At 38.4% G+C, this 12,749-nt stretch overlaps 1 protein-coding gene across 27 annotated transcripts in view; it reads left to right on the forward strand.

Annotated features, from left to right (window-relative positions):
• Window positions 1-12,749, forward strand: part of NRXN3 (neurexin 3) — a 942,294-nt gene that overhangs the window by 862,132 nt on the left and 67,413 nt on the right. For 5 of the 27 annotated variants that reach the window (XM_074149388.1, XM_074149387.1, XM_074149402.1 and 2 more), the window contains one exon: window positions 3,130-3,144. The exons of the other annotated variants lie outside the window; for them this stretch is intronic. In XM_074149388.1, the coding sequence (XP_074005489.1) occupies window positions 3,130-3,144 (15 nt within the window). The remainder of the gene's footprint in view (window positions 1-3,129; window positions 3,145-12,749) is intronic. 27 annotated transcript variants of the gene reach the window in all.

The following is a 12,749-nucleotide window of genomic DNA, read 5'->3' on the forward strand; positions in this document are numbered from 1 at the left end:
CTTTCAAAAAGGCAAACAATTTTCTTTTTCTTTTCTATATAGTGACTTCGACGTTGTGCCCCGTCACAAATTCCATTGTGATTTGTTTATCTTTTGTATTTGACAACTTAGCCTTTCCCTTTAAATAAAGAAATCCAAGAGCAGAGGACTAGTGTTCTCCTAATATGCGTGTCCCCAGTTGCCACTAAGTATTGAAGTCCGACTTGGACTGAGGCCAGAATAGATGCCTCCAGGCTGCTGCACAGCTTTGAAGCACACGGAAACTAGATAAGTCATGTATGAAAATCAGAGTGTGTCAGTTCTGTAGTCAACAAAGAAAGAAGCAACCAAAATTAGGCATGCTAGCGCTCCAGAAAATGGAAGGTAAGACTTGGCTTTCTCAATAAGGTAAACAGTAATCAGAATACTTTTAGCCAACATGCCCAATTTCTACTCTTTTCCCTCTAAAGTCACTATCATTAACAAGTGTTCAGTATTCCTTGAAACACGTAGTTTAAAATGTTTAGTGGTCTCATGCATATTTTGGAATTGAACCTGCTTGGAATTTACTTTTACAAAGTAAAGGGAAACCGGAATCATATGCTTCTATTTGTCTTCATAGCTAACCAAACATTTCACACACACACACATATATATATGGATATATAAAAAGATATATAGGTTATCCTAGCACACAACTGGAAATCAGATCAACCAGAACCTGTTTTCAGATCAGCTGCTGCTCTGCCTTGTGATGTTCAATTTGTCACTAGAACTCTGACTTTCAGGTCGTAAAAATGTAAAGATTGATCTCTCCTAGGCTAGTGCTCCATTAAATTAACGGTCATAAAATACCTTGAGGTTGGGTGAAAATTAAGTGCGTAGAATGATTTTGTACCTTTGCTCTTCCAGGGTAGTGTGGTGTTGGATAGGAGGCATAGGAGCTAGGACCATCCAGAACTTCAGAGGAGAATGTTTTGCAGAACAACCTTAGATTGAAACTGTTTGTTCCACCGAGGGAATTATAAAATGTTTTAAGTAGGAGCGCACTGGGACGGTGATCGTTCTGCTTGAAAAAGCAAGCAAAAGACAGGGAAATAATTTGAAAGTGTACATGGTGACCATCTGCTGAGATCTTGCCACGTTATTTGTTGGGAAGTATTTCAGCTGTTCTGACAGCCTGCCTGAAAGGATCAAAACACCCTGCACCACACAGGCATCAGCAACGGTAGCACAGAACAATGCTCCTAGGCCCTTAAGTTATCTGAGACTGTATTCCAGGAAGCATGCTTTCTCTCAGTTTCCTTGATAACAAACCTTTTCAGTAAGGAATCCTACGATACGTTTGTGACATGCTTTTGAGGTAGAGACGTACTCTTTCAGAGATAGAAAAGCAAATGCAGAAAGCTCAAGCGTTTTGCCTAAGGCTGCAGAGTGAGTCAGTGTCGTGCAAGGGGATGAATCCAGAGCATCTGACTCAATTCCCTTACTCTGACTAGATGGTGCTCTCTCTGATGGATGCAGTCATTTCAGTTATTGCTCACGGTTTAAAATAGGGAGGAAAAGAGGTATTTTAGTAGCATTGTGCCACCTTGTTTCCTCGGTGTCATGCCCTATTCCCATTTTCCCAGGGGCACTTCTGTTACCTTCAGCATTTTTCTTGCAGCTGTTTTCTTTTTTTTTTTTTCTTTTAAGATAGGATTGCAGACAATGAGGGTGAAAAGAAGCTTCTAAAGCCATCTGCTCAATCTAGACAGATGTTTATCTGATCAGTTCTTTAAAAAAAGCTTCTAAAAATGAAGATTCTGCAACTTCCTTATAAAAATCTTTTCAGTGTTTATTTACCTTTATCTTTAGAAAATTTGTCCTACCTGAAATCCTCATTTCTTCAGATTAAGCTCATAATTCTTGTTTTGTGCACCTTGCGAGTCATGTTCTTTTACATATTTTAACACTGCTGCCACATTCAGGCCAAAGCTTCTGGGCTAAAGAACAGGTTATTTCAACTTTCTTCCAGTCTCTGTTTTCCAGAGCTCTGGTTGTTTTTGTTGCTGTCTCCTTGACAGTCTACAGCTGTTTACCCTGTAACATCACAGTCTCTGCAGTGCCCAAACACACTGCTAGAGAGAAAGATTTACCAATATTGAATACATTTTATAGAAGACAATGCTACACCTCCAGTTTGTATTTGTGTGATAAAGCATAGCTCTATTTATACACCTTGGTTTATTGTTTCCCATTTTAACATCAGCATGAGTTTTCTGACTGGTGTGTATCCTGTGATGTACTCTTATCTCTAGATTCTCCTCTTCACAACTGCTGCCTGGCTGATCACTCCCCATCCTGCAGTCAGGCAGGTTTTTCCTAACCTGCTATAGAAACTTATCCTTATTGGAATGCACCTCCTATATTACTGCTAAGCATTCTCAGAATATGGTTTTTCAAATGGTTTTGTGCCACTGTACAGCAGTATGAGTAGCCTGTGTTTCCCTGTGGCATGTGAGACTGTTGGAAGTATATTCAAGGTATAAGATGTTCTGGTTTTACCCTTATCAGCAATCCGTGGAGAAAACAGGCTGGTTTGACAGAGTTTGGTTTTGACAAATGGTAGTTGTTCTGTTACTCACCCCCTCATTATCTTCCAAGAGCTTACAGTTTAAATATTTTTCCCTTCTTTTCCACCACTTGAATATTGAAGCTGATAATGTCATATAAAAATTACAAGATAGATCATGATCCTGGGTTCCCCTCTTTACTACCTGCCAAATCACTGACGTGGACATGGAATTTGTTTTGGCAGGCCTTAGTTAACTGTCTGCAATAACAGGGTAATGATTATCGCAAGTGGAATATCAGAATCAGGATGTTCAGTAAAGAATCCTTGGATTGGCTTGACAATGATGGAGTAAAAGGAGGAATTATACTTCCTAGAAAGCATTAAAGAGTTGCCAAGTAATTTCTGGGAATCTGTTGTAGCAATAAAGCTATGGTAGAGGATACCTGCCTCAAACCTGTTCTTTTCAGGAAGACAGAGATCAGAATATTAAAAGGGAGGGATGCTTAGATTAACAGGAAAAGGTTTCTGATAGAATGAAGGAGCAGGTGCTTGAACAACTGAAAAAAAAAAAAAAAACAAAAAAAAAGAAAAAGGATTCATTAACTGCTGTATAACAGAAACAGAAAGTAACTATACATTATTTTGATACATATTTATATAGCTCAGTGATTGTGACTTTCAGAAAGTTGGTTGAAATGGTAATTAAATGAGTTTACTGTATGAAACAGCACCTGAGTCCTCACTCTCATTTTATTTTGAGAATGTGGGATTGACTCTGTGCTTCTTCAGTCTGTTAGTATTAATTCTGTGCCACCCATACAGTGGGTATAGTGAAACAAATAAATTGGACTTATTTAGTCTTTCAAAAATTCCTAGTAAGACCTGATAAGGAAACAAAGCTGTCAGATAGTAAGCGGTAAATGTCTGTCATTGATTTGAAACTGGCAAAGGATAGAAAGCTGAAAAGAGAAATAAGTGCTTGATTTTCAGGTTAATAGAAAAATGGCAAAAGGTTAATGGAAGGGTGCCTCAACTTCTGTTTGAGGACCACTGTTATGTAATCAGTGATGTGGAAAAGGGAGTAGACAGTGAAGTTGCAAGATTTTCGGATAATAAGAAATTCTTTATGGGAGTCAGCTTTAGAGAAGACCATGAGGAATTTCAGAGGTACCTAATAAAGGAGGGTTTATTGACAGCAGAATATCATATGCGATCCTTTGTTGACAAATACAAAATAATGCCCATTGCAGGGAATAATTTGAATTGTTCATACACATTACCGGGTTCTAAATTAACTGTAGCCATTCAGGGAGAAAAAAAAACCTAAGGGACATTGCCAGCAGCTCAGTAAAAACATCTGCTCATCACACAGCAGAAGTCAAAAAGCAAATAACTACACTGTGATACAGAAATAATGGGCTAGAAAATTCCACTGATCATGGCATTATATAAAACAGTGGTACGTCCCTACCAAGGATGCAGCATTCATTTCTGCTCATAGAATCATGAAGTATTATAACTAAAGGAAGTTCAAAAACCAGCTGCTAATGTTTACAGGAAACACAAGAGTAAATTGCAGCAGGAAATACTTGGGAAGCTGAGGCTGTTGCAGACAAAGGCAGGCAGGCACAGGGAAAATTCCTGAATGATTTGGGGAGGAAATGCTGAATGTTCTTACTTGTCCTTTTGGAAACTGCAAGAACAGGAGGATTTCGGTGGATTTGAAAGGTGATACATTTGAAGATGATAGAAGAAAATGTGTTGTATTCAAAAGATAATTAACCTGTAAAACTAATTACAAAAAGAGCCTAAACCAAAGAATTTATCAGTGCTCTAAAGAGGATTAAACAAGTGTATACTAATGAGAAAATCCTCAGTAATATTTTGTAGGATTCCTAAAAGAGATTTAAATTTGTTTTAAGGTATTAACAGAAACATACCGTGGAATTATAGAGAATCAGTAGCTGTGGTTCATGGTGCCGTGTGAAATGGTGGGTCTAGGCTTCTTCTGGAGACAGCTGCTTGTGTTCGCTCTGGGGAGTACATGGTACTGGTCTAGATAGATGGATCACTCGTCTGATCTGGTTGGGTAATTGCTGTCTCCTTAAGGATGACATTAAATTTAGCAAGTGAAAATTTATAAAGCTTATTGCAAGTTCAGATCAAGGGTTCATTTTGTCTTGCCTTTTCAGATGGCAATGGATGGATCTGTTGCTTAGAATGTGAACTCATCAAGTCAAAGGACCTTTCTTATCACTGGAAGGATGTTATTGTATGTTAGATCAGTAATGGTAGTGTACCAGAGTATAATTACCTTTTTAGTGAACTGAAACTGAGAACAGAATCCATCCCATTATCCCTTAGAATGCAAGAATTTATTGTATAATAGAGTAACAAATTCCTGTGTATAATTCATCACCTTCTATTTGAAGAAACCAATTTAAGAAGGTTTTGAGCCTGGGAACACTCATGAACATGCACACATAGCTTAAAAAAAAGTCCATTTCACTAATCTTATACGTAGCAGCAAGATAAGCTGTACAATGTATGCCAAAGATAAGGAGTTGCTGGTACAATTAAAGTTCTCCCTGTCACTAATGTGATCAAACAGTGAAATACACAGCAGATGAATAGTTAAATCCAGATGTCATTTTCATTGTTGACAAGCTTGAAAGAAAAGAAAAGACCACAAACTCATTAAAAAATCACTTACTAGGTAGGCTTCATTTTTACCTTCAAAGTGTGCTGTAAAACCCCTTCCATGGAATAATCCAACAGACGGATGTGTCAAAAATCAAACCAGCTTGCTGTTTAAAACCCAGTAGTACAAAGTCTCCCAGTGTTAAGCACACTGAACATAACTAGCTTCACAATTTAGTTTTCTTAAGGAGAAATAATGTAGTTATCATTAAACTTCTTGGGAAACTAGCTTTAATAATATTCTTTGGTTATCAGGGGTATCATTTTTCCTTCAGGCAGAGCTGAGGAAATATGAAGTTAAAGCCGTCATTGAGTGTGATAATGAAGTCAGTCCATTCCAGTGCAAGACCACAGCAATCCTTTATCGCTCCAAATGGGCTGTGGGGCTGAAAGCTGTTTTTCTAGTTGGAAAGTTGCTGAGTTCACAGATAGCTATCATTTTCAGAACATATTTTGCTGCATGTGGAAGAGCAAGAATATAAAAAATACCCCAAAAGCCTTCAAAACTGAAGAAACTGGTTTGCAAAAGAATTTCCACAAAAGAAAACAGAATTCCACTGGCTTTCTAAGCTTCTGCCTACCTAGGATTTTCATTCAAATGGGGAACTGACTATTTAGATTTAGACCTGAACTCATATGCCTGTCTTTCATTTAACTTTACACCTTACGCATACGCATCCCACATTCCTGCTTACGCTTAGGCTTGCTCACATAAATGTGTAAACTCTTCATTCACTGATGCCAGAAGACTTTATCCTTATACAAACTCAAAATACATAATTTTTTCATGCTCCTTCCCTATTCACACATATATGCACACAGGCATACAAAATTATCTTAGATACTAGTATGTAAATACAAATTCTAATATCTCCACACAAAGAATGAAAAATTATAAGCATCAGATAGATGTAATTAGGTAAAAAGTCATCAACAGGGCCAAAGCTTCATTGGGTTCTCCTCTGAACTATTTATTTAATATTCATTGAGTTGGAGTCAGTTCAGTAGCAGGGCTTCAGCATATCAAACATCTACAACCTCAAATGCTTTAAAATCCATTTCCACCATCTAATAATCCCTCTGTGCATTCCTGGGCTGATATTTTAATATATAATGCATTCATGTACTGGTGCAAATAGGCATCTGCTTCTGATGCTATGACAATGAAAATTGTAGCCATCTTATTTCCTGTTACACCTTTTGAAACAAATCATTTTCTTCTCCTCTATTGAGAGCTCAGAAATTCTGGTGTCCTGAACTTGCAGGTCACAAAACTTTGATGTTCAGGTGGACGTTCCTGCAGCTGCACCGCTAGGGGCAGTGGTCTTGGCAGTTCTGGTAAAACTAGGTAAGGGTCATTTGGGGCACCTTATGTATTGAAAACTCTGAAACAATTTTGTATGAAGAAATATCAAGGTACCTTTATAACACTATTAGAGGAACTGGGCATTTAACTTTCCAAAGTGTGTGTTACAGATGCCATACAGAACTACTTGAATCCTAATGCATAAGATGCTTTCACTAAGCCACAAACCACTGAAGGGAACAGTGATGTTCCACAGATGGTGCAGCGTGAGCCGTGTGAGTCACACTGGCAAAAAATGAAACAATTGGGTAGCCATAGCAATATTTATATCTACTTCTTCTGAATCTAGTGCAGCGGTAGTTGAATTAGAGCCTCCAGCTAGCATTATCTACAGAGGAACTAGACATGCTTCATCGAGTCAACTGATGATGCTGTAGATGATGTCAGGAACACAAGGCTCTTCCCAGCCTATTTGTGCTGAGATACCACACTGCTATAAAGTAACAAATGGTCCTCTAAGTAGGCTATCTGCAGAGCTTGCCAGGCCCAAACAAAGAGTTTCCAAACAACTTTGAACAGAATTGCCTCTCCTGTGATGCTGCTGCATGCCACTTCATATGCCTAAATAGAAGAGGTAAAAATTAAAACATGAGCCACGCTAATGAGAAATGACACAAATTATGAATATGCATTGTTTGCTAAATGATACTGAAGCAAGAGCGCAGCAATAGGCATTAAACATTTAAGGAGTATGAATTGTTTAGAGCGATGCATTGAGGGTATATAACTAGGAGTATTGGGCTGAAACTAAGATAAATAAATTTAGGCTGAAAGCAGAAGCATTTTCATAAGAGCAAGACTTGGTAAACTGGGCAATAGTCTCCCAAGAAAAGAACTGAAAGCATCCTTGCTTAGAAAATTTAAATCTGGATTGTACTGGGTATACTACCGAATGTATTGTGTGGGACTATGCTGCAACGGCTGTGAGGCAGGCAAGGGTGGATTAGGTAATGGGATAAATATGTTGAAAAACATACCTTCCACTTCTAGTGTCTGTGATCTAGTTTATATATAAAAAGGTCTTGGGGGGGGGCTTAGTCCCCAAAACACTTAGGATATTTATTTCTAAAGAAAGCAATCGGTTAAGAAATTGAACCAACTGGAAATTTTCAAACAGTGATATTTTTATAAAGACGTTGCAGAGAGGAAAGTGGTGATCTGTGCCAGCCAAACCACTACAGCAATGCTAGCAGCTAGCCAGTTACTCATGCCAGTGGCAATAGCTGTCCCCAGTGCAACCAAACCAACAGTAAAAACTGCTTCTATTTTTGTCATGATTCACATGGCCACAAGGAAAGGCAGCTTGATTTTATTTCAGCTGTGTCCTATCATAGTCCCATCTTTGTGTCTCTTCTATATCTGTGGTTCTAAACCCCACACAGATTTCCCATGCTGAATAGAAACTGACATTTCAAGTGTGCCAGGGCTCGTGAAATGTTAATTAAAGCTTCATGTTGCAGATGTGATGCGGAGATTATCTTTCATTCTTCTTCTCTGCAAATGATTTCTTCTTGGCATTTTTGCTGGTATCTGCACTATACCGCTTTCATCCGTAACTTTTGTCAAGGAGCCTGTCCTAGCTGGGACTGACTCCAAGATGTATTGTGGCTTTTCTGTCTTTTGCTTCTGTGACTTTGTCTTCTGTTAATCGCTCATGTGGTTCAGAGCCGCAGCAAAACCAGATGCTGCACGCTCAAGTCAACAGGGCACGAAGCAGACTGTCTTCCTTCACATCCTCCTTCAAACCCAGCCTCTTACGTTACACAACACTAGCTCTGAGCTACTACTGACTGTTATCAAAAACAAGTCTAATAGACAGTACATCAGTTAACTCCACCTTTTTGGCCTCTAAGCTGGCTTCTTCCCTTGGTGAAAACGTTGTAAATACCTGCACAGAATGCTGTGGTCCTATACAGAGGTCAGCAAATTAGTGTTGAACAAGCGTGCGTGGATATTAGGAGCAGTTTAACCATGGCAGCCCAGAGCTCTGTGCAGATAATTTTACATGGTTGAGAAACAGGGAAAATTACCAAGGTAGTATGCAGCACCACATGGCTTTATTGCTTCTGGTGTCCAAATTTTCTCATTTAGAGTTCAAGTGTTTTTTCACAGCACTGGATTGTGCAATTCAGGTATGTTGTACATATAAGGCTGCACACCTGAATGTAGCAAAAGCTCCTGCTGATAGCTGGTAAATCTGGGATCTGATTCTCAGAAATTAAAAAAATAGATTTGTCTTACAAATCCACGCTGATTTAAAAAGTTCCATACAACCCTTTTTTGTAGCTTTATTGAAAGAAATATTGCTTATCTATGCATATTTGCTTTTACAAAAGCTGATATCCATTTGTATGAATAGGTACCTTTGTCATTCAAATATACATACTGTTCTAATGCACAATTTACTTTGCCTGTCCACGTCTGTTATTTCAAGTTTCATAGTAATTGAATTCTCCTTCTTGTATACACAAATATAGAAAACTGATATGGAATTATTCTTATGCTACTTTTGAAATAGTAAACTGTGGACGTTCAAATTATCTAGAATATTTCTGATATTGGATAGCATTAATAAAAATTGGTCCAAATTTTACAATAAATTTTGCTTCTGTTGCTAAATGAACCAAGATGTGTTTGCCCTGTGATTACCTCTAGTCACGCTTGGCATAATTTACTGTAATTATGATTAACTCCATATACTTAATTGGCCAATGTGTCTGTGAACTGATCTTGTCTTTTCCCCTCTATTCAATCTGTAATATGTAAACACTTGCACTTAGCATAGCACGGGTGTAGGCTGTAATACTAGAACCTTTCTGTCTGGGTAGTGAAGTATAGCGTCAAGGTTTTTCTTGTCAGAAGTTTGGGTTTTCTTTTTGGTGCAGAAGGAATACATTCAAATTTTGGAGTGGAGGGAGTTTTCAGAAATGAATGAGATTCTCATCCTTTTGGGCCTTTAAATCAGTGACAAGACTCTGCAGAAACAGTTTTGAGTAAAAGTTGTCTCTATTCTTTACATTACTGTGATGAAACTGGGTCCTTCACGGAAGTCGAAACACTGCATCTCATCTGCTCCAAGTTTCTATGAGCTAAAAAGCAAACCTTTAATGTGTGTTTGTAAAAGCATCTCTCAATCTGCAACAGTCATGAAGAAATATTTAACAAAAAGATGGTAGGTATGTGAATGTTATTCTGTCCCCTCCAGTTGGGTACAGTTGGAAGCTAATTTTCCCCAAAACGTTCTTGTGATTTTAGGATGCTTTTTTGTAACTTTTTACCATCCTTGGGAATGAACAGAGTACTAAATGTAAATTATAATTGTTAGTGTAAAATGTTGATTGTACAAGATGGGTTGCAGATTAGTAGCAATAAAATCTTATGTTTACTTAGCATTTTTGTTCAAAGATCCCTAACGGGTTAAATATTTCTCTAGTCTATTCAGACCTCATTTCCATTATTTCTCATATGCAGCTCTCTTTTGCAGAGTGCAAAAGCTGTGTAGTAATGTGCAGAAATAACTCAGAATAGATTTCAGTTGGGATAGAGTTAACTTTCTTACTAGCAGCTGATATAATGCTATGTATCAGATTTGCGATGAAAATGGTGTTGCCAAACCACTGATGTTTTTAGTTGTTGCTGAGCAGTCGAGGCCTTTTCTGCTCCTCACACTGCCCTGCCAGCGAGTGCTGAAGGGCACAAGCAGTTGGGAGGGGACACAGCTGGGACAGCTGACCCCCAACTGACCAAAGGAATATTCCATACCATGTGACGTCATGCTCAGTATATAAACTGGGGGAAGAAGGAGGAAGCAGGGGGGGGATGGACATTCAGGGTGATGGCGTTTGTGTTCCCAAGTAACCGTTACACGTGATGGAGCCCTGCTTTCCTGGAGATGGCTGAACGATGGCCTGCCAATGGGAAGTGGTGAATGAACTCCTTGTTTCACTTTGCTTGTGCACGCAGCTTTTGCTTTAGTTATTAAACTGTCTTTATCTCAACCCACGAGTTCTATCACTTTTACTCTTCTGATTCTCTCCTGCATCCCAGCCAGGGGAAAGTGAGTGAGCGACTGCGTGGTGCGAGTTGCTGGCTGGGGTTAAACCATGGCACACACAACATTTTAGAACGGGAGGGGCTGGTTGCTCAGATTTAAGTAGGTGCAAATCCACTTAATTCCCAGAGTCGCATTTGTTAATCCTCATTTTCATGCAGACCAAGGAGAAAAAAAGGCAACAAAAGGAGGGATGGCATACAGGCTTCTGTAGGTACTGATCCAATAAAGAAGCTAGGCAGACTTCTCTAGAAATGTTGAGAGATTCTTTGTTGTCCGAGAAACTGATGCATTCACTGAAATCTTTGAAGAGCATGATACTTCTTCCATTACCTTATGGGATGAATTATTGTATCTACTTGATTTCATCTTTATGTAGTACATTTTTGTCCAGGCAAGTTTGTACATAGGTGGTCAGATCTCTGCTTTCACTGCAGGAAGAGGACAGATCATACAGGGTGCTGAAGATGTAGTTACGATCGTGCAAAATAGTTTGCATAGTGAAGGAAATTACCAACCCTGGTTGTGATACAGTAGTTGACTATGTCAGTGCTCTTAGTGCAGTACAATGCTATCAAGGTAATCAAGTGAAACTGCTTTTTTTATTTTTTAATTTAAACTCTCTGGAAATTGTGGGTAATGCATCAGGAGGACCTTATTGACAGTATCTAGATTCTAAAGGAAAATAAGTTTTCAGAGCATTTTAATGCAATTGCAAAAGCACATTCCGTTTCACTCTCAGAGGTTAGAATTAGCCCAACAAATAGTATTTCTGAATACAATTATATATTAGCAAGGAAGTGGTCTAGCCATCACTGTGCTAAGCAGAGCATCTTCCCTAAGCACTACCCATCAGGTGTGAACAGCAGATTGTGTGGTATTATAAAGGGTGCAAATTAACAAGATTAGATTTTTAAATTATTAGGGAAGTGACTGTGTTACTTCTGCAGAATTTAATTTTTGAAGTTAGGAAAGCAATGAATTGTTTGATATCTGGATAGATGCTGTTTTCAGTAAAGCGTAAAACGTAGGAAAGGGGTGAGGAGTAAAGAAATGTAACGTCCAGCTTCAAAAGAGTTTTTGGAAGATAAAATGTGAAACTTACTCGCATGTCATTAAACATTTCACAGCATTCCCTGAATGCTTGCAGCCAAGTAATTTTGCCATACCTGTTTCCATTTTTCTGGCCTGCAAATCTGAGAGGTGCAGTGGGCAACACAGCTGTATGAGTAATGACCCATAAAACTTGTTTATGTTACATTAAAAAATGAGGTGAATAAAGCTCAACTGCAGAGGGAATGAGGGACTTAATTATATGAAGATGTCACTCACTTCTATTGAGAGGACAAATCACTGCTTCAATGCCCTGGCCTTTTCCATAAAGCTAAGCTGCACATATATAAGTTTCTGAGCACAGTAGAGTACTTAAAAAAGCAGCTTATAGCTTGAGGCTGATAGCTTCTATAGCAGCACCATGACAAAGAGAAGAGCTGGTTTAAATACCGCTCTTAGTTTACATCTTATTTGTGTTTTAGTTACCAGCCAGCCAGAAAGTACTGCACCTTTTTATTTTGATGTAATTTGAGGTTTTACTACTCTGACTTCATTTTTGTTTTTTGAAAATCACGTATAAAGGGATCACTGGTTGCCAAGCTTGGGGTCAGAGATTAGTTTCTTGCTTACTTTTAGGGTATAGAAAGAACAAAGTCACTTGTATATTTTTCATAGCATGTTAGTACAGTATAAGAGAGAGATGGTTATTGTACTATGCTGCTGTTTTATTGAAATAGTGAAAAAGATTGTGTGGATGGGGAGGAAAATGGGAGGCAAGGAGGAGAAAGATCAGAGGAGGATATCAGGATAGGGGGAGAGTGAAAGATAGGTAGGTCAATGAAAGTGAAGAAATGTGGACAATCTTGGTAGACCGTCAGTTACTTTATCTTGGTAGTAATAGGGCACATGTAATTTTATCCAGAGCTCTGATACACACTGTTTCATGCATAAGGAAAAGAAAAATATTTTATCTAAATCTCAGAAAAAAATATTCTAATCAGGTGCAAGTCCAGTTTTGTTTGAAAGCTTTGGTTTTTATGATA

Source organism: Numenius arquata, chromosome 6 (assembly GCF_964106895.1).
Source record: "Numenius arquata chromosome 6, bNumArq3.hap1.1, whole genome shotgun sequence".
In the NCBI taxonomy this organism is placed as follows: domain Eukaryota; kingdom Metazoa; phylum Chordata; class Aves; order Charadriiformes; family Scolopacidae; genus Numenius; species Numenius arquata.